General features: G+C 47.5%; 1 protein-coding gene across 3 annotated transcripts in view; it reads left to right on the top strand.

Annotated features, from left to right (window-relative positions):
- The window catches only part of SLC17A5 (solute carrier family 17 member 5), a 418,561-nt gene that overhangs the window by 242,348 nt on the left and 149,310 nt on the right, over positions 1-26,903 (top strand). For all 3 annotated transcript variants that reach the window (XM_078648061.1, XM_078648062.1, XM_078648060.1), the window contains one exon: positions 21,857-21,989. In XM_078648061.1, the coding sequence (XP_078504187.1) occupies positions 21,857-21,989 (133 nt within the window). The remainder of the gene's footprint in view (positions 1-21,856; positions 21,990-26,903) is intronic.

The following is a 26,903-nucleotide window of genomic DNA, read 5'->3' as shown; positions in this document are numbered from 1 at the left end:
TCACCCCAGCGTGCAAGTACTATGTTTTGGGATGGGATCAGGCACTCTGCTGAGTTGGGGGGGCGGGCAGTTCTAAGTCCGTTTAGCAGGGGGGCAGGGAGGGGGGGAGTTGGGGTTGGGAGGTTTTGCATTTTAGGGACTGTTACACTGGTCGAGATTGGAACTACATGGCACACACACATAATATAGCAGGAATCTGGCAATTCAGTCGAACTCAGTCGGGACGGCACACTTGTACATTCAACCGCAGAAGCTATGACACGCACCACACGGGTTGAGGCAGAGAGGGGGGACTCGGGGCTGGGGCAAGTGACACCGTTGTGCCTTATGTCATGGAATGTGAGGGGATTGGGGGACAAGGTCAAACGGGGATTGGTACTGCAGGGTATACGTAGATTGAGTCCAGCCATGGTCCTATTGCAAGAAACACACTTAACGGGCACAGCTACACGGGCCCTAGACAGGAAAGGATACCGTATGATTGTCCACTCAGAATTCACTAAGGGGTCCCGTGGTACAGGAATCCTAATGCACCATTCCTCAAGGTTCATAGTCCAGTCCACGAAAATAGACACGCAGGGACGTTTTGCAGCTGCACATGGTCAGTGGGAAGGGAGGCCGCTGAATGTAGTCTCGGCATATATTCTGCCGGCACTGCACGCAGTCGCCTTCCCAGAACTGGGGAAGTTTCTGCTGGAACTACCGGAGGGAGATCTCGTCTTGGGGGGAGACTTTAACGCAGTGGCACACAACACACGTGACAGATTCCCGGTGCGAACTCAGTCCCCCGGGCCCTCCCGGCTGCATGACTTCCTGGAGGCGCAGGGCTTGATGGACCTTTGGAGGCAACTCCATCCGGATGATCAGCAATATACGTACCACTCGGCGGTCCATGACAGCCTGTCACGGATCGACTATTTCCTAACACTAGGGCGCGGCCTCCTCACTATCGAAGACGTACAAATTAGGCGAGGGGTATTTCGGATCACTCCCCGTTGACGCTGGCTCTCTCCAACCCGGAGCAGACTCGAAAACGCATCTTCCCGATCTACCCGGGGTACCTTAAAGTGCCACTGGTAGCTAAAACGCTTAAAAAGGGGACGAGGTCATACTTTGCCGAAAACGAGGGGACGGTAGAGTCTCCCACTATCTTATGGGAGGCCTACAAAAAGGTTCTTCGAGGGCAGGCCATCTCCGCGATCACGGGACATAAGCGCACACAGAAACAAGAACTTTTAGACCTTGAAGACAAACTGGCCAAGGCCAATAGAGACCGTGAGGTTGACCCGACAAGGGACACGCTGCACACGCTCCAGCTGTGCCAGCAGCGTCACACCGACCATGTACGCAGCAGGGTGATGGACAGTATAGCGACCACAACACACAGGATATACGATGTGGGCGATAAAGCCGGTAGACTCCTTGCCTGGTTGGACAGGAAACGGGGTGGACAAAGGGCCATACTACACTTAAGGGATCATGCGGGTGTGTTACAGACCCACCCATCGCTGATAGTCGAACTCCTGGCAGACCACTTTCAGACAGTATACACCCCCGAAGTCGAAGTCACCCGGGAGATGGCGGAAGCGTCTCTCGTGGGAGTACCCACTCGCACCTTGTCGCAGGACAACATAGACGAACTAGAAGCAGACTTGACCGCTGAGGAGATTCAGATAGCTATAGCAGCACTACACTCAGGGAAAGCGTTAGGTCCCAATGGGATACCGACTGAGTGGTACCAAGCCATGTCGGAGACGCTCTCCACACCCCTACTTAACATGTTTAAGGACAGTCTAGAGCGGGGACAATTACCGCCCGACCAACGTGCGGCGACTATAGTAACGATACCAAAACCCGGCAAACCACCTGAGGATTGCGGGTCGTACCGCCCAATATCCCTCCTTAACGCCGAGAACAAAATCTAGGCAAAATTACTGGCCAATAGACTACTGCCTCATCTAGTGCACCTAATACATCCTGACCAGTCAGGATTTATGCCGCACAGAAGCACGGCGATGAATCTCAGACGATTGCATGGGGTAATTTTGGGGGCTGCGCTGCTGGCGGAGTCGGCGGCGATCCTCTCGCTGGACGCCAAAATGGCGTTTGATCTGGTAGAATGGCGCTACCTTTTTGCGGTTCTAGAACATATGGGTTTCGGCCCGAAATTCATGGCGTGGATTAAGCTGCTATACCAAAACCCAGTGGCGCGAGTGACGGCAAATGGCCGCATCTCGAGAGAAAAATCATTAGCGAGGGGTACGAGACAAGGTTGCCCACTCTCGCCGCTGCTGTTCGCCCTGGTGCTGGAACCTTTAGCTACTATCATTAGGACTACCCGGTTGCTGCGGGGCATACAGTGGGGCGGCGACTGGGAAGACAGGGTGTCATTATATGCCGACGACATGTTAATTTACCTAACCGACTTAACGGTGGGTATACCGGCACTGCTGGCGTTGCGTGAGAGGCATGGGATGGCCTCAGGATATAAAATCAACTGGACAAAATCGGTGCTCTACGTGCTATACGGCACGCTGCCGGTCCTGAGTGCGGACTGCCCATTAATAGTGGAGAGCGTCTCCTTCAGGTACTTAGGGATCCATATTACACGTGATCACGCGACCTTTCAGGACCTGAATCTACGGCCACTGCTCGAGAGGCTGAAAACAGACGTGCGACACTGGAAAACCCTCCCATTAACTTTATTAGGCAGGGCAGCACTTTTCAAGATGATGGCACTACCCCGTTTCCTCTATGTCTTGGAAAATACACCAGCGACGGTCCCATCATCGTTCTTCCGACAGATATCGACTCAACTGTCGGGCCTATTATGGGGAAGCAGACCAGCGAGAGTAGCAAATTTGAAACTGATTAGGGACTGGTACAGTGGGGGGATAGCCCTCCCAAATTTGGAACTGTACTATTCGGCAGCTCACCTTAAGGTGATCAATCAATGGTTACATGGACCGCATGATGACCCGGCGTTCCTGGCGGACAGACAGCAGCTAGGCACTGCCACCCTTTTGGCCCCACTCTACAACAAAGGACTGATTAGAAAACTGAGCGGCCCAACTAAGCACACTGTAACACTATGGCATAAAGCCCAGACACGATTGAAATGGGAGGGTGTGGTTACACGCCTGACACCCTTATGGGACTCCAAGGTCCTGGGTAATCTAAGGCACAGCAAGGGCTTTGATCAATGGGACACCATCGGGATCTCCGCGGTGGGTGATATGTGGACGAGGGACGGGGTGGTGTCATTTGAAACCCTCAGGGAACAATACGAAATGGGAGTGACTGAAACATACAGGTACATACAGATCCGGCACGCGTTAATGACGGCAATAGAGCCTGGTACTGATGTCCCGGAGTCGGCTCCTCTGGAAGACCGACTGCTTACAGAATACATGGAGGCCAAAGCTACTTCTCTCACTTACCGTAAACTAATAAACAACCTGCCCGACCCGTTGCAAAAATTGAAAGAGGCCTGGGAGGATGAGATAGGGGAGTTAGATGAGACGAATTGGAATGCTGCACTGGCATCACCCAGGGAAGCCGGTATTTCGGCGAGATTCAGGCTAGTGCAATTTAAAATATTACACCGAGTCTACTATACACGCACTATGCTACACAAAATCCACAGAGCTGACCACCCATACTGCCTGAGACAATGCGGAGCACAGGGTACATTGTTCCATACTCTTTGGTCTTGCCCCAGCATCATGGATTACTGGCGGAGAATAACACGCACTGTAGCCCAGACTTTACAAATCCCCATCACACCTGACCCCAGGGTTTGTCTGCTAAATGTGTGGGGCCCGAACAACTTGACACCACATGGGACGCAATGGGTGGTTATCGGAATGATGTTGGCAAAGCGCGACATAGCGCAGAAATGGGGGGCATTAGAAACACCTACCCTAGCTCAATGGTGTGGAAACATGGACATGCTGATGGTGATGGAGAGGGCGGTATATCAGCAGAGATCCAACCCACGTAAATGGAACAAAATATGGTCACCTTGGAACACATATAGGGGGGATCTGTGCGAGCCTCTGCCAGAGGAGGACGACATTGATAGTTCAGGAGAAGACGATGACATGGAATAGGGGGTGGATGGGAGGTGGGACAGTGTGAAAACGGGGAAGGCCCCATGACTCTCCATGCTCTCCTGGCTGAGATGCGGAGCACACATGCCGCAGAACAGAAAGCCTTTATTGCCATCTTGCTTCTAAATAATATGATAATGTCTAGAATGCTCAGTGCCACCTATCCAATCAGTGTCCTTTTAAGTTAATAGTTATAACATTAAAAATAAAAACTGCAATATCGGTTGGTTGTGGCTGAATGTTGAAGCTACACCGACGAGTATATACATTTGCAAATGTGTTATGAACATGCAACAATAAAAACAGTTAAAAAAAAAACTAAACAAAACTGGGAATTATCAGGAATGGAAAAGCTAACCATTGTAATAGGTTTGTTGCATCCAAAACATGTACCCAAAACATGATTGTGAAGAAGGAAATAATGGAAAGGTAAAATCCATATGCATTAGAGAATTAGGAATAGATGATGACAGCAAAATATTCCTAGAATACTTATTGACAAGCCTATGCCTCATATTCTCCTTTACTTGACCCAGGCCTTACCTTTGAGACAGGCCATTCTTTTACAGCAAACATGTTTTCCTTTCAAACTCTACTACTGATCTGCCTCAGAAGCTTAGCATCTCTTCCCTGACCTTTCATGTGAGGACGTACATAAGCTGTCAGTTCAGTTTTGGAGGATCAGACAAAAATTCATATGCACAAAATCAGAATTCTGTATTTCTGCCTACCTTAAATGAATGCTATATTACAATTTAAGCAAGTAAAACTGAAGCTCAAAATCCTGGACCAAAAATATGTTTGTTCCGTGCCATCAACTCGTGTGTTATACTAACTTTGAGACCTACTGTTCCAAAGGTAAGATAGAATGTAAATGTAAATGTACAGGAATTTATATAGCGCAAATCACCGAGCGGTTTCTAAGCACTTGCTTAGGGAACCCGTCCTGGTATTTCCCTGTGAGATAACCCCGGCAGGGTATCCGCAAGGTGAAAGCCAGGCATCCCGCCGCGAGGGGCCGTTGTGGAGATTAAGCAAGCTATTGCCCAGAGTCGCAGAGTGTGAACCCGTGAATCGAGTAGGCACCGGAGCGAGAATTGTCGAGTCCATGGACATTTTAGGACTCAAGACCCCGCCGAGCCGGGAATTGAACCCTGGTCCCGGGCTGACCTCTGCTTCCAGGTCTGCCTCCTCTAACCAGTGAGCCACACTTCTCCGTGGAAGGAGGAGGAGGAGGAGGAGGAGGAGAAGGAGGAACACATTTCGTACCTTTGGCTGTACCAAGGAAATACCTTTAAGAATCCTGCAGCAAACATCATCTGCCCCCTCCATCCCTGTAACGTTCTCTAAACACCATATTTGCAGGCCATTGTACCATCACGGTGGCCGGAGGAATCCCCTGCTTCCCGGACAAGAAAATCACTGTTATAGGAACTACAATTGGCTCACATTCCGAACTATACACAACACATCAAGGGGCAGCCAGGTGCACCTAGGAACCTGGCCAATATACAAATGTGACAAGGAGTTCCTTCAGGGTAATTTAACTATAATTTGCCTTTAGTAGGATCAACTAAGGAGTAACTAATAGACAGCTGATGTCAGGATACATAATAGTTTGACTCTTAAAAATGTTAAATACAACAATGAATATAATGTCTCTATATAAGATCTAGATGCTGGGATATGTATTATACATGTGAGGTAGTGAAGTGATAGTGCAGTGCTTGTGTGTCATAAACGTACAAACAGTGAACTACAAACAGTTTAAACAATTCAAAGGTACAAGATGTTTTGCCTGTAATGGCAGTTTTTCAGACAGCAGGAAGATGTGCAAAGAAGTGTGTCTGGTGAGGTGTAACCAATATAGTTCAAACCTGTATGATGTCACTGTAGCTTCGAACCTGATTGTGGTCCTCTGAAGAATCATGGGACAGATTATAACTCATACAGTCAAAAAATTGGAGAATAATATTCTACAAGTAACCCTATCCGTACAGAGCGGTACATGGAGGGGCAACCAAACCCAACAGAGTCGATGTGTAACAGAGAGGCTCAATCAAGTCTCGGCTACAAGTTATCTTTATCCCTACAGAGAGGTAGACGGTGGGGATACCAAACCCAACAGAATCGACGTGCAACAGAGAGGCACAAACAAGTGATAGAACACAGTCTCGGATATAAGTAATCCTTATCCCTACAAAGAGGTACACAGAGGAGATGCTAAACCCAACAGAGTCGACATGTAAAAGAGAAGCTCAAACAAGTGATGGAACACAGTCTCAGCTACAAGTAATCCTTATCCCTACAGAGAGGTACATGGAGGGGAGACCAAACCCAAAAGAGTCGATGTGTAACAGAGAGGCTCAAACAAGTGATGAAACACAGTCTCAGCCACAAGTAATCCTTATCCACACAAAGAGGTACACAAAGGGGATACCAAACCAAACAGAGTCGACGTGTAACATAGAGGCTCAACCAAGTCTCAGCTACAAGTTATCCTCATCTCTACAGAGAGGTACACGGAGGGGATACGGAACTCAACAGAGTCGATGTGTAACAGAGAAGCTCAACCTAGTGGTGGAATATAGTCTCCGCTACAAGTAATCTTTATCCCTAGAGAGAGGTACACCGGGGGAATACCAAACCCAACAGAGTTGATGGGTAACAGAGAGGGTCAATCAAGTGGTGGAACACAGTCTCAGCTATTTTCTCACGTCTGCACAGAATAATTGGGGTTCTCTGCAGATAGTAATGCCTAGAAGTTTTCTAGTCAGATTTAATGCAAGAATGTTTTTACTACAACTGTCAAAGCGAAATTCTAAGGTTCCAGCAGCTGTAGAACTAGCCCACTGCTTATGCACCCTACAGAAAGAAGCCACTATTATCTGCAGACCATGAAAGACAGTGTGGTGTGCTGGGGATGGGAAACAACTTCTGTAGATGTATACAGCAAGCAATCTAGTCTGGCTAACCCTGGAGCACTTTACCATTGCCACCTCTCACCCAAACCAAGTCAATAATAAGTTCTCTGTAAAACCATCTTTCGTACATGAATACAGATCCCATTTTTAAGTTGCCTCTTTTATCAAGCCTGGCAAACCCTTTTTTAGGTCCACCAGAACTTCCCTTGCTCTTACTGTTGGAAATCCAGATACAAAGAACATCACATTCCTAAATGTAGTGTCCAAGGGCAAAAACTATAGTATGCCAGTGTTGAAAAGGTATACAGTCACTAAAAGCAGGATTGGCAACTGGTTTCTCATGTCCATATCCCCAGAGAAGTAGCATGATTCCATGCCCGTATTCCTGTTCCCCATGTGGTCAGGACAGATCAGTGCCAAGCGATTCACTAGGGAAGACAAACACAAACACTGGACCTCTCACTCCATCCAGGTGGTGAGATGCCTCAGGACACCAAGAAGTTAGAGGAACTAGACCCTTGTGGCAGTATGTCCATCCAAACTGCCACTGAGAAGTACGGACATTTGCATCTCCCAGTCTACATGGCAGCGGCCCTCTCTTTGCCCTGTCTGCATTTCAAGAGGATCACTACATCCTGACGGCATTTCAAAGTGACGGCTTCTCCCCAAGAAGCAGGCTGAACATAGAGTCCAATGCCTGTAGCAACTTGTGAATTCATGCAATGCTGGCTCTTGTACAGTCTCCATTCTCTTCTCTTGATGCTGTGATACACCAATTCTGTAGTCTGTAGATATGATTCTCAGAGCCTCACCATGCCTATGTATCCCAAGCAGTTTACATATAGGCTTGATCCACATTGATCTGGGGGCAGTGTACAGGGGACAGAAGAGTAGAAAATGGCTTAGTGACTCTTGTTCCTCCCCACACTTAGGACATCTGTCGTTACCATTTTTGCCTGCCCATTTCACTGTGAAAGATCTTACTGGGAGTGCGCCTACCCTAAGCTGAAAATAGAGCTTGCGATCCTGTTGTTTCCCAATAATGTCCCAATATTGTTCCAGTTTTGGTTGGGCCTTGACATCCATGAAACGACCTGTTAAGTGCGAGGAGAGACCCTCTGTCCTCTCTTCTGTAATCACCATCTCCCAATACTTTTCTTTTAATAATTTTTTGGAGGGGAATGCAGCGTTTTCCGGGTCCTCCCATAGATCCCTCATTCCCAGTTTGAAAAGTATCGATCTAATGGCCTTCAGCCAATGTATTCTTTGGCACGTATCCTTAGCCATTATCTCCCTTAGGCCCTGAGCATAATGCTGTAGTTCTGTGGTCCATAGACGGCACCAGTAAAGTAATGGCCGCAGAAAGGCAAGATCCTGGACCGCCTTTTTTCAAAGATCCCACATTAGCGGTATTAACGGGGTACTTATTCATTGTCTGCTAGCGTTAGCTTTCTTAGATCTTCAAATCCCCAAAGTTCGGCTCCATAAAGGGCCGAACTTAACACCTTCATCCCGTATACTTCCAATAAGGGGCTGATGGGCTTTGTTGTTGAAGAGGTGAATTTTTTCAAAAGGATACCTGCCTGCTGGCGGAGTTTTAGCACCGCAATATCTAATTGACTGGACCACCCCAGATCTCTCTGAAGGGTAACCCCCAGGTAGGTGAAGGCATCTACCCACTCCAGCGGGGAACCATTCATATTAATCAACCCTCTGAAAGGTCTATTTGTCCCACATGTTTTACGGCCGGTCAGGACCATATACTTGGTTTTTGCCGTGTTTATTTCTAAGCTCCTATCCAGACAAAAATCTTCGAAACGCTTCAGTGCTTGCTGGGGTCCACTCGGAGTCTTTGAAATGATGAGAGTGTGGCCCGCGAACATGAGGATCGGGATCCGCTCACCAGACATCGCAGGGGCATCAGTCGGGACCAGGGAGAGGAAGTCCGCAACCCCATTCACAAAGAGCGAGAACACGGTTGGCGCCATAACGCAACCTTGCCTCACTCCCCGCTCCACCGGAAAGGGCTCCGTAACCTCCCCCTGGCGACCTCACCGAACCCGAGCAAAGGTACCCTCATGTAGGCGGACAATCAAGCTCAGCAATTCAGGTGCCATCCCCAGCCCCGCTAGGACTTTCCATAATGTATTGCGTGGGACCAGGTCAAAAGCCGCCTTTAGATCAACAAAAACGGCATACAAGGTACCCTTTTCCAGGACCACGGTACGCCAATATAACATGATAAACCGGAAAACCTGGTCTATGGTACTTGTTTTTGGGCGGAAACCAGCCTGGGGGTGGCTCAAAATATTATCATTATCCATCCAGGTCTGGATTCTGCCCAAAACCAGCCGTCCCATGATTTTTTGTAAGCAGTCAGTTAAACTTATTGGCCTGTAATTGGCTGCAAGCGATTTGTCACCCTTTTTATACACCGGCACTATTTCTGCCCCTTTCCATGAGATAGGGACTTCCATCCCTTGGGCTATGGCATTTGCCATATACAAGATATATAATCGCCAACGCCCTCTGTTATTCAGAAATAGATCTGCGGGGACACCATCCATGCCGGTAGCACAACCCTCAGTGACGTGGTCCAATGCCCTATCCACTTCTCCCAGAGAGAAGATAGGCTCCTTATACACAGTATGAACGAAAGCTCCTTCGCTAATACCAGTAACATTACTGGCATATTGGGGCTTAAAGTAGTCAACCCAAGAATTTCAGTCAACATTATTATGAGGGCTCTCACGATGTCCTTTACTGTCCCATTTAAAAATTTCCCAGAAAAGTTTGGGGTTCTTTGCAGAGCACGCCACTTTAGGATCCTGCCACAGGTCCTCTTCCCAATCCCTTTTGACAGTGTGTTGCTTGAGCCTATAGTTCGCACGAGCCAGTCTTATTGTACCCATATCTTTGGACTTTTTTTTTTTTTTTTATTGAAACAAAACACATTTAAACAGTGACCGAAATACAGAGACCACAATCGCAAAGTTCCAACATTGACTTCTAGGTGTCATATAGTACTTGACAGATAGTAGAAAGTTCAGGCCTAAGAACTATCCAGGTCCACAGTCGTTGGCTCCAGTGCAGGGGGCTCACAGATATCCCCAGGATATGTATTCCATGCGCTCCATATCTTGACCCATTTCTGGGGTCGCCCCCTCGAGACATACACAGACTTCTCCAGAAACATGCACCAATCTAGATCTTCCATCCATTTCCCAAACCTGGGTGCCCGAGCCGCCCCCCAAAGCTGCGCAATGTTGCGTTTGGCAATTGCACACGCTAGAGTCACCCACACCCTACCATGAGTCGGCAGGTCCGTGGGTTCCCACACATTTAACAAGCAGCGCCTTGCCTCGGGATCAACTCGCAGCTCCCACACTTCACTCATCCTTGCATGTATACGGGTCCAGAACTCCCGGACCTCCCGGCACTCCCAAAGAATATGCATGAATGACCCCGGCAGCCCACATCCCCTGCGGCAATCAGGCGATTCAGTCAGTCCCATCCTCTGCAGGCCAAGGCCCGTTACATAAGAGCGATGCAAGATCCGAAGCTGAACCAAGCGGAGCCTCATGGGAACCGCCACTTCCTTAGGGGATGCCACCGCCTCCCTCCAATCCTCTTCATCCAGGACAAGGCCATCGGCAACCCACTGCTCGCGAAGGCGCACCAGCGGGTCGTCCGTATGGTTGACCAATTTACGGTACGTGAGGGAGATCGCTTTGGTCGGTAAGAGGCCATCAAGCAGGCGATCCTCCAGCGGGGAGGCCTCTGGGAGCTCCGTCCCGCCGGACACCACCGCGCTCAATGCATGGCTAATCTGAAGGTAACGAAACCGCTCAGTGTCACACAACTGGTACTTGGCCTGTAGTTCCTCAAATGTCAATATCCTGTCCTTGCCCCATATATCCTTAATCTGTGAAATGCCTATCAGGTCCCACCGATCGAACCACTTCGACTTCCAGAGCATCCCAAGCTTTTCAGAACTCCACAGCGGCATGGACAAGGTCAGACGTCCAGCCCAATGAAGGGCACCATTGGCCTCATGCCACACCCTCGTGGAGGACAGGGTGGGCCCCTGCAACGGGAAACGGCCGCGCCGTGTGTACAACACTCGGGTAAACTCACCCCCCGGCAGCTGACCCCAGTCCATGGCGTAACCCGGGTCAGCCGGGGATCCATAAATCGCATGATTAATGGGAGCCAACTGTGACGCCCAATAATATTTGCGAACATTCGGCAAGCCGATTCCACCATCGTACCAGGGCAACATCAATTTAGAAAGCGCTATTCGCGGTCTCCCCTCCCACAGAAGGCCGTGCTGAAGAGACTCAATCTCGCGGAAGTACGAGGGGGGCACAGGATCAAAAGAGTTCTGAAGAGCATATAAAAAGCGCGGGAGGGCCATCATTTTAAAATGAGTAGCGTGACCCAGCAGGGAGAGAGGCAGCGCCTTCCACCGAGCCGAGTCCGCCCGGAGCCTAGTTAGGGGGGGCAACAAATTTAGGCGGTGGCGCACGGCGGGGTCTAAGGAGATATGAATCCCTAAGTAGCGAAAGCTGGTCGCTTCCACCCTCACGGGACAGTTTGCAGGCACCCGGGGCGGAGTCCCGCTCAGAACAAACAGAACCGACTTCGTCCAATTGATTAAGAAGCCAGAGTATCTGCTGAAGATGGCGAGGACGTCCATAAACACTATCAATGAAGCCCGGGGGGAAGTCAGATACAACAGGATATCGTCCGCATAAAGCGAAATCTTATCTTCCCACTCCGGGGTCCAGCGCAATCCCTTTATGGAGCGGTCCCAGCGCACCCAGGCAGCAAGGGGCTCCAGGGCCAGAGCGAACAGCAACGGTGAAAGGGGGCACCCCTGTCGGGTGCCACGCCCAAGAGAAAAATCACCGGATCTGTGATTGTTCACGACGACTCGCGACAAGGGGGCAGAGTAAAGGAGGCGGACCCAGCCGATGAAGCCGGGGCCGAATCCCAATTTAGCCAACACAGCGAAGAGATAGGACCATTCCACACGGTCGAAAGCCATAGTGGCGTCCAGGGACAGCAATATTGCGGGCTCGTGAATATAAGATGTGCTGGCCAGAACACCGTGAAGGCGTCTAAGATTGAGCGCAGTATTTCTTCTGGGCATAAAGCCGGATTGGCCGGGATGGACCAGGGTGGAGATGACCTTCACGAGGCGCGTAGCGAGTAATTTCGCCAACACCTTGGGTTCCACATTTAATAGCGAGATCGGTCGATACGAAGAGCATTCCAACCGAGGCTTACCCTCCTTTTGGATGACGACTATGTTAGCGATTCGCTGGTCGTATGGCAACTGACCGCGCTCCAAGCTCTCTGCAAACATGTCCTTCAAGTACCGAGCTAATCTATCGGCATGAGGTTTAAATAATTCAATTGGGAGACCGTTAGGGCCAGAGGCCCTACCAGAATGTACACCCCTGATAGCCGTTGCCACCTCGTCATTTGTGAGGGCTGAGTCCAGGTACCTCCTATCATCGTCCAACAACACTGGCAGGAGAATATTACGCAACATATCTGAGTTGTCAGCCTCCGAAAACGCACCCGAGGAGGTGTAAATCTCAGCATAATAACGGGCAAACTCCTCCACAATCAGCTGGGGGTCCGACGTGTCTGCAGAGCCAGCAACGTGCAGCTCCGTGACCAGTCTAGAGCCCCATTCGCCCTTCTCTAGCCAAGCAATCAGTTTCCCGGCCTTATCGCCGTGTTCGTAGATCCTATCCTGAGTGACGTCGAGCTGCGCCCTAGCCGTATCTCGAGTTAAAGTCTTGTATTCATCCCGGAGCAGTCAGAGGCGGTGATCCGCCCACGGGTCGCCCCCGGAGGAGACAGTGGTCTCCAAGGTCAAAAGCTCTGCCTCCACCCTATCTAGCTCAGCCCTTCTCTTCCGTTTTTGTTCAGCAACAAGGGAAGGAACCTCCCCCCTGACAACTGTCTTATACGCCTCCCATAAGGAGCATCGGGAAGCGACCGAGCCCTCGTTCTCGCTGAAAAAGCTGTTGGTGACATGCTCCAGTTCCCTCTTCACTACTGGGTCTCGCAAGCGCCAGGCGGGGATGGGAGCAATCCTACCCATGTCTCTCTGCCCCACACACAAACGCAACCAAACTGGCGAGTGGTCAGAGACCCCACGCACCAAGTGTGTCACTTCGCTGACCGCGGTCGCGTGGGCCGCCGGCAACAACACATAGTCAATACGAGAAAGGGAGCGATGCGCCGCAGAAGTGTGTGTGTAGTCTACCGTTCCCGGGTGTCGCAAGCGCCAGCCATCAATCAAACTCGAAACCGAGAGAAAATCAGGCAGCCACCTGCGGGAGGGCAACAACGCACGGGAGGGGAGCCTATCCAATTCACCGTCCATAACTGCTTTGAAATCACCACCGATCACCATAAGGCCCATAGGCAAAGCAAGAAACACCCGGCCCATGTCACAAAACGTGTCAGTCTGCAGCGATGGGGGGACATAGACAGATAGAAACGAGACCATCTTCCCCTCCCAAACCCCAGAGACACCGACATAGCGCCCACGATTGTCAGACCAAGTAGACTGGATCGTAAGTGGGAATTAATTTTTAACCAGAATGCCCACCCCCCTGGAGCCCGAGGTGAAACCAGCATGTGCTACTAGCTTATAGCCACCCCTGTGCAGAGCCATACAGCGTTTCCCCAGTAAGTGGGTCTCCTGTAACAGGACAACATCAGGTGACCGCCGTCTGATAAATTGATTAACGGCAGTGCGCTTTATCCTGTCTCCCAGGCCATTAACATTCCAACTAAGGACCGAGAGTCCCAGGCCCTGTTTAGATGAAGCCATTAGTCATTGAAAAGCAAGAGTGTTTCAAAGGGTCCCATTGCATACACCGGTCACAAACCACAAACAAAACAACATCCCAACCCCCGAACGATACTACCCCCACCCTGCACCCCTGCATGTAACGTGTACACATCCCCAACTCGCAGTGTGCCTGTCGTCCCCACTAACTAAGGTCTAATAGTAGAAAACGGAGGAGGACATTACAACAGGTCGCCAGCCCCCACCACACCAGACCTGCCGATTCCCCCCCCCCCCCCCTTCAGAAACGTAAACAGAAACGATAAATGGCAGAGGGGGTGAAGAGAAGAGTAACAAACCCCCCGTCAATCCCTCTACATCGATGATGGTAAATGCCTAGGCCAAACAGTTCATCCTTCGCCGTCTTCCGCCTGGGTATGTCCCTCGGGACAGGGTCCCCGAGTCGATCCAGCCAGTCCGCCACTACCTCCGGGGAGTCAAAGAACCACGTCTTGCCTTTGTGTTCAATTCGGAGGCGGGCCGGGTACATCATCGAGTACTTCATGTCCCGATCTCGAAGTCTCCTTTTTATTAACACAAATCCCTGCCGCTGTCTCTGCACCATCCGGGTAAAGTCAGGGAAAAACAGCAAGGAAGCATTTTCGTAGGCCAGCGGGCCCGAGGATCTCGCGGACTGTAACATGGCGTCCCTGTCTCAAATTCAGGACACGGGCTATGATGGGACGTGGAAGCACCCCAGTTTTTGGGCGACCACCGGGCACCCTATGAGCCCTCTCCACAGTGAAAAACTTGCTCAGGCCCTTGGGTTGGAGATGTTTCAGGATGAGATCCTCGACGAAAAGGTCCGGGGTATCCCCTTCCGATCGCTCCGGAACCCCAAGGATGCGAATGTTATTCCGGCGTGCCCGACCTTCATACTCGTCGAGCTTCTGGTCGAAGTGGGTATGGGCCACCTTGAGATCAGACACCACCTTCTGAAGTTCCGACACATCCTCGATGAGGCTCCCCGTCTTTATTTCCAGGTCCTTGACCTTCTCGGAAGTTTTGTTGAGGTCGGCCTTGACAAGACCCACCTCGATAGTGACCGTGTCCAACTTCGTGTCTACTGTCCCCAAGGAGGATTGAACTCCCCTGATGGCCGCCATCAGTTCCTTCATGGTCGGATCGTTCCCGGCCGGGTCCCCCTCTGGGCCTCCAGAAGGGGGACGCTTCGCATCCGACGGGGATCCCTTTGAGACAGCATATTTGTCGATCCGATTTGATTGGACCTGTCGGTGCGATTTCTGAGCCTTCGGGAGGTTCTTGTCCGGGTCCCGCACCGCCATCTCAACCGCAAACCCAGGAGAAACCCACCACTCCTCAGTCGAGCGAAGAAGGGTCTTGCAGCAATTGTCTGTAGGGTAGTGCAGAGCGGGCAAGGAAGCTTCAATCGCCACCCGGGCACAGCAAACAAGGGACTGACCGGCCACTTCCGGTCTCAGCAGCCGATGTTGTCGCACTTCACCCCCGGACGGTGGCACACCCGGGGTCCCGGTCTTCGTGGTCGTAGGCCCCAATTCTTCCGATGACGATACTCAGACGCCAGAGCAGGCAATCGAGTCCAAATTTCACCTAGTGACTCAGGTGACGGTCCCCCACAAGATAGTGGGGACGGGGTACAGGATAGTATGACGGATAGGCGGTCAGGATGTGGCGGCCGGCAGAGCCGATGCTCAAGCGGCCATCTTGGTCGCTGGCGCGGCTCCTCCCCCATATCTTTGGACTTTAAGGCTAGACCCAGCTCTCTCCTAGCTTGGCGGCAGGAGCCGTCATACCAGCTCTCTGGTTTTTTAATTTGAATTCTTCTTTTTCCTAAGCTAGGTTTACAAAAGTGTGTTTTCAGTTTGATGAAGAGCCTATTGTGTGCCTCTAAGAAAAAATTAAGGGGAGATCCATTCAAGGTGACTTCCTCCATAGCCTTTAGAGCCCCTTCCAGGTCTCCCTCAATATTACCAATTATTTCCTGATGCTCTGCGACTTGACACCATTTAAGATGGCGCTCATCATTTGCCATGACTAGATCCGGGAGAGTATACCCCTCATGAGCCACTATATGAGTACCCAGGTTAAACATTGCAGTCAGGGGATTGTGGTCGCTTTCAATATGAGTCACTACCTCCATATCAAGGAGAATAGAACACATCTTGAGGGGGACAAGTAAATAATCAATGTTACTTGCCCTAGCACCATTGTCGAAAGTTTCCTTTCCCATTTTACCTGACAATGTGCGCCCGTTGGCAGCCCTCAGCTCGTTTTCCATACAGAGGCCCTTTAACTGAATGGCAGCCTCGGTCCATTTTCTTATGGGTTTAGTACCGAGCTGAGGAACTTCCCACCTAGCATCCTCCTCCTCTGTTAGGTGTATATCATCCAAACCAAGGGGTTCAAAAGTGGTGTTAAAGTCACCGGCAATCAATGACAATGTTATTGGGGGTAGCCTGTAGTAATGTATCCAGTTCTGCTACAACTTCAGATTTCTTACCGCCTTGAAGCCCCCTAGCATAAACATTATAAATGTTGATTTCTAAATTGGAAGGGAAACTAAATCTAACACCAAGAATGTCATTACATACAATAGGGAGCAACTGGGTATACCATTTTAAGGACTGCTTGACCCATATCACTAGACCCCCCATAGGTCGCCCTTTAGTTTTTTTTACAGCAGGGACAAAAAAATTCTAATAACCAACTCTAAACATTGGTTCGACCACCCAAACCTCTTGAAACAAACAAATGTCAAAGCGGTCAATGAAATCTGCCCAAGCCTGCGAGTTAAGTTTAGACCCCAATCCCGCCACGTTCCATGAGACCAACGATGTCTGACATAGTGGTCCGTCAGATGTGTGGCCAATTCACCCCGTACGGGACATCCCCCTGTGCCATGATGTAGATTATACTGCCTGTCCAAGGACTGATCTACATCTGGTGCCTCAATAATGCTATCACATGTGCTGCTTTGGCCAGCCTCAACCAACCCTTCATCTTTGCTGCTCTGAGCGGACACATTCCCTTTCCCAGTCTCCATCCCCTCCCTTCCGTCCCCGCCCCTACTACCCGGGATGGACCTTTGTGGCTCGTACTGTCAATCACACTCCCCTAACCCCGACAAGGCCTGGAATCTATTGAGCAACCTTATGTTCCTTAAGGGGCAGAAGTTTGGTACAGTTCCCTGAGAAAACATGTCCCTCTCAAAGGAAACCGGAGTAGGGGGGCCATAGAAATAAGCTAAGGGTAGAGCTTGTATCCCGATGGACTGATCATTTTGAGGCCAGTTACAGATAAAATTGACACATATCTGGTCTCTGAAATTAATAATGATACAGTCTCCTGCTACCGTCTTGCATCCCTTGCCTATCCAATTGACTCGTATAAACAAAGAGATTCTATCAAAGTGTAGTGATTTTTATTTTTTATTATTTATTTCTGTGGATGGTAAAAAACTAATAAATGAACTCTCTCTTAGGGTGGTAAAGATCAGAGCACAGTGTGCTTTTTAAAATACCCCTCACACACTAAAAAAATCCAATAGTGTCATGCTTCATCATTGGGGTCTTCCCGTCCCTCTACGGGGCGGGGCGTGCTACGACCTGACCGACTACGCGGGAGCACTAGTATAGTGACAGGACTATGTGACAGTGCAAAAGTGGGTGATGTCAGTGAAGTGTAGGGACCTAATAATGTGTGGGAATAAAAAAGGTTAAAAATCCTCTGGCTAGTGGAAAAAAACAATTTATTCACTTCCCTAGCTGGGGACGTTAAGAAGGGGGTTTTGAGGTAGAGCGATTCGCTACAACCTGGTCTACATGTTTCGTAGGCAGTCCCCTACTGCCTACTCATCAGGACCTTCTAATGGTCCCTACTAGAACAGAGCTCAGTTGCTAAATGTAATAAGCCTGTCGTCCTAAAAACTAGCAGTAAAAATCCACTGATAGTTTCTGCTTCAGGGCATGAGCTGGCCCTCTGTAAGCAAAAGTTTCAAAAATAATGACCTGATTGTGGTCTCTGTAAAGCAAGAAGAAAAAAGGGAGAGAAACATACAGATTTATACAATGGTAACTGTAGTCTGTCTTTGGACACTCATTATTATTAGCGCTACAAGTCCCACATTTTTGTTTCAATTGCCCATACCACAATGGATGCACTTAAAACTTTATGGACAGAGTGATGGTTCAATCCGCCATCCCCTGAATGTTCGTTTTGTAACGAACATTGTGGCGACCCTTTGTAATTAGGCTGTTTGTTATGGACAGAATGATGGTACAATCTGCCATCCCCTGTATGCTCGTTATTGTGGCCGAACATAGAGAAGCCCCTTGTAATTAGGGCTGTTTTCATCTCAACATACACACACTCTCACAACTCAATGCACACAGCGGAACTCTGCAGGATAAAAATAGAGGAACCCGACTTATTCAATGCCAGTGGTGATCTTAGAATCCATCATTAAAAATCCCCAAGGGGCACACCCCAATCGTTAAGTAATATGCGATACATACTGCTGTTGCGCAAAAGATATGCCCCATGAGCTGACACTCGGTAGGTATTCACCGCGGCGTCCTGAAAAAAAGAGACCGCGCCCTTAGCAACAAAGTAAATACACACCCGAATGCAATGTGGCCATTGTCTCGATTAGCCAAGTGTTTCGAGACTCTTGGCAAAGTCCATTACTCACATTGACCGCATAATCATTGAGCCTTACTTCTACCACGAGATGCCGCTCTGAAGAGTGATCGCGTCTGCGGCTCAGTGATCTCGAAACACTTGGCTAATCGAGACAATGGCCACATTGCATTCGGGTGTGTATTTACTTTGTTGCTAAGGGCGCGGTCTCTTTTTTTCAGGACGCCGCGGTGAATACCTACCGAGTGTCAGCTCATGGGGCATATCTTTTGCGCAACAGCAGTATGTATCGCATATTACTTAACGATTGGGGTGTGCCCCTTGGGGATTTTTAATGATGGATTCTAAGATCACCACTGGCATTGAATAAGTCGGGTTCCTCTATTTTTATCCTGCAGAGTTCCGCTGTGTGCATTGAGTTGTGAGAGTGTGTGCATGTTGAGATGAAAACAGCCCTAATTACAAGGGGCTTCTCTATGTTCGGCCACAATAACGAGCATACAGGGGATGGCAGATTGTACCATCATTCTGTCCATAACAAACAGCCTAATTACAAAGGGGCGCCACAATGTTCGTTACAAAACGAACATTCAGGGGATGGCGGATTGAACCATCACTCTGTCCATAAAGTTTTAAGTGCATCCATTGTGGTATGGGCAATTGAAACAAAAATGTGGGACTTGTAGCGCTAATAATAATGAGTGTCCAAAGACAGACTACAGTTACCATTGTATAAATCTGTATGTTTCTCTCCCTTTTTTCTTCTTGCTTTACAGAGACCACAATCAGGTCATTATTTTTTAAACTTTTGCTTACAGAGGGCCAGCTCATGCCTTGAAGATGAAACTAACAGTGGATTTTTACTGCTAGTTTTTAGGACGACAGGCTTATTACATTTAGCAACTGAGCTCTGTTCTAGTAGGGACCATTAGAAGGTCCTGATGAGTAGGCAGTAGGGGACTGCCTACGAAACATGTAGACCAGGTTGTAGCGAATCGCTCTACCTCAAAACCCCCTTCTTAACGTCCCCAGCTAGGGAAGTGAATAAATTGTTTTTTTCCACTAGCCAGAGGATTTTTTAACCTTTTTTATTCCCACACATTATTAGGTCCCTACACTTCACTGACATCACCCACTTTTGCACTGTCACATAGTCCTGTCACTATACTAGTGCTCCCGCGTAGTCGGTCAGGTCGTAGCACGCCCCGCCCCGTAGAGGGACGGGAAGACCCCAATGATGAAGCATGACACTATTGGATTTTTTTAGTGTGTGAGGGGTATTTTAAAAAGCACACTGTGCTCTCATCTTTACCACCCTAAGAGAGAGTTCATTTATTAGTTTTTTACCACCCACAGAAATAAATAATAAAAAATAAAAATCACTACACTTTGATAGAATCTCTTTGTTTATACATATCAGATTGGAGGGTGATTGTCAATACCTCTTCACTTCCTCTATTGTTTTGGAAGTATCCAATTGACTCTCCTAGCACCCAAGATTTCAGCTCGCATATTAGCTGGCAATGGGCGGTACTTGTTAAGCCAGAAGATACACTTATGCTTTAAGTCTAGGTATGATTCTCGTTTCCCACGAACTAGTGGGGGGGCCCCTACCGAGACTACCACAAAGGGGGCTGATTGAGGAGGGAGGTCAATATATGGTAGGGGAGGCTCGCTGTGAGCCCTGGTTAAAGCAGGCAAATTTGGCTGTCTATCATTCAAGTTAGTTCCATCACCCTGATTTCTCTCTTTACTCAATGGCTTTGCTCCCAACCCTATATGATTGAGTACCGGGGGAGCATCTGTCCGAGACAAAGTAATTTGTGGCGTCCCACCAACTTGATGTATATTTCCCACTCCTGTCAGAACAGCGGGTTGTGTATTGGTAGTTTGCCCCTTGTCAGCAGCCAAGATTGGCCTTGCTGTCTGGCCTGACCCGGTACCACTATTGGAATTAGTTGGACCATTGTCTACAGGTCTGCGACTTGGTCCTGCCTGTTTCTGAACTGATACCAATGAGAGTTCAAGGCATGCAATGGGTGACACATTTTCTTAAAGGTGCCCTCCAGTCTTTTCCAGAAAGAAGGACCCAAATCCAAATATGTATCCTCCCCCCTATTGTCCAAATTACTTCCCTGCCCACTTCTATCAGCCCTATCCAATTGTACGGGGCTGATTGGTGGCGTCGCTGCTGGGTCATCAGGAGGAACAATACTTTTGCAAGATCTTGCTTTTTTCCCTCCAGCATTCGTTTGTGGCCCAGGGCGTTTCCTTTTTGCTTGCACCCTCCCCTTTGGCTGGACCACAATTGTTTATACTTAGCCAGCAGATCGAGTCTTAATTTTATGGGATGGGCCTCTAACCGTGTCGCTGCTGGGAACTCCTTCTCTTGGAGAGTTATCACTTATGTTCATGATAGTTACTGGTTGGGGTGACGAAGTAATTGCCACTCCCGATGGAGGAAGCGTACCCTGTGAATCGCATTGTAAATGTGTCGATGATCTGGCATCTGCCAGGGGGCCCAGGGAAGACCTTTTGTGGAAGGATGTATCCAAGGATAGTCTTTTCTCGTTAAGTTCTATATCCTTGGCAAGTACAGTTGATACCCTTATGAGAAAGTTATCTAGGGTTCCTAATTATGATCCGCTTGTTGATTTCCTGCTGCTTGGACCACCATCTAGTGAAGTAGCCATCCTTTCTATACCTTGCGTGATGCTAGGTTCGGTAACAGTTAGTAAATAATTAGCTTCCGATTTCTTTCCAGTGCGACACTGACCTTATTAGTGCTGCGACAGGTGTCAGAGGGGTGGCCCGTCCTTATCCGGTCTTGAACGGGCTTAAACGGGCCCGCCCTTGGCCCAGGCTTCGCCCGGCGCAGCCCGCACGCGTTCCTCGACGCGGAGGGAGCCGCTGTGTTTTAGCGCCTCCAGGCGCGGAAGTCGGCGTGGGTGGGCGGGGAGGAACCAGCAGGAATTGTGGGGCTTGTAGTCCCCCCTCTCTGCGGCCACTTGTTGTAAATGGCGGCGGCGGGGGGGAACAAGCAACCAGGTCCTGGCGTGCTCCAAGCGCGATTCAGCAAGCACAGCAAAGGGCTCCCGCCCGACAGGAAAACGAAGAAACCGGCGAGTCAGTTACAATTTTCATTATGTTTCAAAGTAAATGCCTCATTGTTCAGATGAACAAAACTTAGAAAATGTTGTAGCCTTAAACAAAATACTTGTTTTCTTAAGCTATATTTACATTTCCTGGTCAAAAAGTGCAAAGAATTTGAAACCTTGGCATATGCAAACTCATGTGTTTCTCAATTGATTTCTTTGTTACAGAATGGTTTCTTATCTGCACTTCCCTATCTCGGATGCTGGAGCTGCATGCTTATCACCGGCTTACTGGCTGACTACATGAGGGAAAAATTAAACTTTTCAACTGTTGTTGTGCGAAAACTTTTCAACTCAATAGGTAGGTTTTATTCCATTTGTCATTTTTTTTATTTAACACCTTTTTTTGTGATTTTCAGAAAGTATTATTGAAAATTACTGCTATGTTCTACTGCAATATCAAGTGTTAAAGGTCGCCCTACCGAAATCAGATGTCCAGAATGTCAGCTACCACACTGACTTTGTAAGCATGTGTAGGAACGTTTAGATTTACAATTCTTAGCTTCACATGTGCATATGTTGAAAGTATATATACATAAAAAATAAGCTTATTAAATTTACGAGTTACCGCAGGACTTGAGGACATAATTTGAAAATCAGGACAAACGACATTATGCGTTACATAAGGTAACAGAGAGATGCATGAGAACTATTATTCGTATACGAAGAGGAAACATCAGACCAATCTAAAATCATTGCAATATTGTAGTGTAGTTCCTATTATCCCAATAGGCTCTGCGCATTGGAATAATACCTTCAATAGTATAGGCCTAGACCAGACGTTAACTAGGTCTACTACTGTCGATATTAGACTTAAAGTTTTGGGTTTGCCAGCTAGCTCAGAGTTCACTAGAAACTTTCTCGAATAGGCAAGGAGGAGTTGAACCTCCTGGATAGACAAGAAGGGATTTAGTTTCTGACAACCATAGAACATGACAACTTTGCTCTCCCCTAATCAAGAGTGTATCTCTAGAGTCGTGTGAAAACAAAAGGCAATTTATTTTACTCAGTCAGTACGTGCATTCTTAGTCTCACCAGATTGTAGAGAAAAGGAAGAGACGGGCGTGTTCAATAAAAGATGTTATTTATTGATCAGTCTCTTTTCTCATACAAGAGAAATGGATCGATATTATTGCAATACTTATGTTTAAGTAAAGTGCATACATTAAAAGCAGAAGTATAAAATAATACTGTAAAAACATTGATATGGTTTCTAAGCCATATGATGGTTTAAAATGAATAAAATAGATACATACACATATACATTTGACTAATCGTACTCAACTGGTGCTTCTAACTACGCCTACCCCAGTGTACCTGACATAAGCCTAATACGTGGGTGGGAATAGAAAGTAGCAGTTTAAGTTAAGTTTGTTTTGCCAAGTGACTGACTAAAGAATTCTCTGCGAGGGGTTATTCAGTTCTGTACCTGGAATCTAGGATGAATGAGGGATGGTATCTCTCGTCTCTGGTCTCGATATTCCAGGCTGCCTGCGAGGGCTACCCGGAAGCGCCGGAGCTGGATTTCTCGGCAGGAGAAAGGCAGCGTGTGCTTTTCAGCGCGTCAGGAAGGCGGGGCTGCGCCAGCGGGGTCTGCTCTGCTCTGGGCTTCGGCAAGTCTGGCTGCTCCGATCTCGTCACCACCGCGTGTGTTTGCATAGGGCAATATCGGTAATATTTATATCTTTAAGGTGCCGAGATTGACGTAAGGATGGACATAGATACGTCAATAAGGATGTCATACGACTTGGTCGTTAGCACATTCTTTTGCTGAAGTTCTCGATGAAATCAAAACAATGGCCGCAGGGTTTTTCCCAGGTTGTCATAGGTTTGATTTGTTTTGAGAACTCCGTATGCCTTATCAGGGGCTGGAGGAATATCGCTTGTCTAATTAGATGGCAAGCGTTATGACCTAATCAGATAACACGTTCCTGTGCCGTAGTGTGGCTTAATCAGATAACGGTTTCTGCATCTTGGGGGTTTTCTGCATCATGGGATGGCTGCTAGTTAACTTGTTAACCAGAATAGGGTCAGGAATAGGGGGATCGATACAGAACCTATAGGAATACATCACACCCACTCCACGCTAACTATGGACATATTTACTAATCTAGGCATAGTAAAACATACTGTAGAGTATTGTGTATACCTTACCACCCCAAAATACATAAATGCATTTTGAAATGATCAAATATACGGAAAAAGGCAGTCACATGTATTATATGCACTCAAGCTGTAGAATAATGCTAAAGTAATCACGCATATCTATACATTATCACTAATTTGTATATGAGAATTTACACATGAAATGGCTCTTAATACAGAAAAAAGGTTCAAGACCATTCCATCACAGAATAAAATATTTATGAACATACCAGCGGGCAGCTAATGTCTATAAAGTATCTAAAATAGAAATTTTAGTTCTCTAAGAATAGTTCTTACTTTAAGCAGAAGATAAGTGTCCCGAAAAATTCGTAAAAATATTTTGGGGCTGCTGAAAAAATTGCTGTCCGTGAACTGGAGGGAAAATTGTTCATGTGACTTTATTATTAAAGTTGAAGGCCAAATTCAGGGTGTTGGGAACGCCGTGTGCTAGCTTGCTCAAAAGTCTCTATTTCTGCTCTGGTGAGAACATCATATCATTTAGACTGTCGAAAAAGCTGTCAACAGCTTCCTGGGAAAGTTCCACTAACTCGGAAAAAGGTGTAACCATGCATTCGTGCGCATGATTGTCTCCATTGACGTTTTGATTAGGATTGCTGACAGAAGGTCGTACCTGATCGATGCTGCTTTCATCTTGAACTTCACTACCCCTTAATCGTAGTGGTGAAGCTTCCACGAATGCCGTCATCAGGATTGGTAGCCTTTGAGGGCAGCACAAAGAATGAGCCGTTATTGGACTCAACAATGTTTCTGCATCCATTGGCGCATCCGATTGTAGCGTCAGACAGGTGTCTAACACGCATTCTTCTCCGCATAGCAGGCACCTTAATACAGGTAAAACACATCGATGCCACATTGGTCGAAATGATAGAAACCAAGTCATGTTCAGGTCTCTAAGCCGGGATAGTCCCAGGATTTTTGATATCCGGTCCCGGTATCCAATGGCTCGGATTGTTTCTTCCCTTGTCGCAGGTGTTTTGTCTGTGACATGGTTTGCCATAACGAAATATTAGGACCAAGAATAGGATTCCTGCAATTCATCCCAAAATGAGGGGAAGTCCGCCAAAAATCGAATGGACGAAATCTGGAAAAATACCCAGTATGGCTTTGAATGGTGTTAATGCCATCGAAAATACTGTCTTAAATACTTTTGAGACTCCGCTGGTATCAGAAATATTTAAGATTTCATTCAGGATTTCTGCGAAATGTATGGGGGAATTAGTTGATAACAAAGAGTGAATCTCTGCAGTCGTCCTTGCGACTAGGAGATCATACGTTTCTTTTGATGACGTGAGCCTGGTCGGCGTCTGAAGAAGCACTGTTTTCATTCTGCTTAAAGTATCTATTCGAATAGAAGTAATTTTCAAGTTGGGCCATGCCCTTGCCTCCCTGTCTGGAAAGGAGCTGGGGAACAATGAGTGTCCACAGCATTTGACCTTCGCAGTCGTAGTTACGAGATAAGGAGTCCCGGGCATAAGACTACAACATCTGCGATCTACAATTAGAATGTAACTCCCATTATAGAGTCTTTGAAAAAATGGTTCTATCTCTGTTGCAGGTGTGCCTAGCTGGTGACATGAAAGGTTATTTGAGTTCCCTTCACAGGCTCCATGCAAACTAATTCCATTACACAGAAGTGTACCGCTTAGTGACATTGCACAATTATTGCCACTAAGAAACACTTTCTGTCCTTTATTACTGACACATGCATGTGAATAGGGCAAGTTCCATGTTGTTTTAATGTACCCTTTTCCCAATTTTTCGTACATGCCAGCCTGTATATATTTTTGGCAGTATTGAAACCTGAAGGTTGAAATTGGAATATTAATTATCCCATGTATTATCCATTCACTGACAGGTCGTTCTGACATTGTCACTGGTAATCTCTCGAGTTTCTCAATGCTCAGGATTGTATAATCCGCACCCTTCTGTGCCATACTGATTTGTTTATCAGTAAGGTTAAAGATATTGAATAGTGACGTTGTGTTGATTAAACGCCAAGGCACATAGCCTGAACGCAGATTTTGTAACGTCCAGCCGAGCTGTACAATAGAACGCAATTGAGACTGACCGTGTTGTAACAACAGCAAGTCTTGCGATATTATGTCGATTGCTGAAGACACAATGCTGTCCAGAGAAAAAATTCTGGAGGACAGAGTCATTAACCCATTGTCCACTACAGAAAGTGATTTTCCAAATTAATACGGTCAATTTCCCGTATACTTTCTGCTGTTTCAATTTGAGTCACCTTCCAGGCCTCGTTGTAAGCTGCATATACAGAGGCTGCTATGAAACGCTTTTGACGCTGTTTGCGTGGTCCCATAATGAAATCACGCAAGTCAGCTCCATCAGTAAGTAAAGTTAGGTGTTGCTTAATTTCTGCTAGTGTGGAAGTTTGTAGCCATTGAAGGCATAATTTGCCCACACTGTAGGTTGTTATTATCCCTGGGTGTTGTCTTTGGGGATATCTAGGGTCTGGCCTGGTCAATTTGAACCCCTGTGTTTTGTTCAGGAATCTGTCTTGACAGTTATTAGTATCTGTGGGCCAGATCAACCACTGTTTCCAATCAGGATGTGTTCTGTTTTGGTTTAATACATAGTTTACGTCTATCTCCTCATCTGTAGAGCTATTGCTGTTCATTGTTGGCTTCGGAATAGACGGTTTATTTAAGTCTTTGATTTTGGCTAGGCCAAGACAGGTGGTTTGTTGAATAGTGTCATTTAAAAATATAATTTGTTCTGGGATCATGCAGGCTCTAAACAATGATTCTATACCTTGTACTTGCCATTCTTTTGTACCCCAAACACTTTTTAATTCAACATTTTTGTCCCAATAATCAAAACCAAAAGTATTCATTTGTTCAAAGAATGAGTCTGAATATATCAATTTCGTGTTTGTTATCATGGTCTTTGTCCCTGTCTTATTTGACAATTTGAAATAAAATGTTTCAGCATTACTTGTGTTGAAACCTGAAAAGTATGAATATTTGTCATAAACGGTTCTTGAGCTTCCTTTTGGAGGGGTTGCACAATGTTCCCATTGATTATAATT

This window comes from Lissotriton helveticus, chromosome 6 (genome assembly GCF_964261635.1).
Source record: "Lissotriton helveticus chromosome 6, aLisHel1.1, whole genome shotgun sequence".
NCBI lineage: Eukaryota > Metazoa > Chordata > Amphibia > Caudata > Salamandridae > Lissotriton > Lissotriton helveticus.
This window is presented reverse-complemented; position numbering and strand designations above follow the sequence as displayed.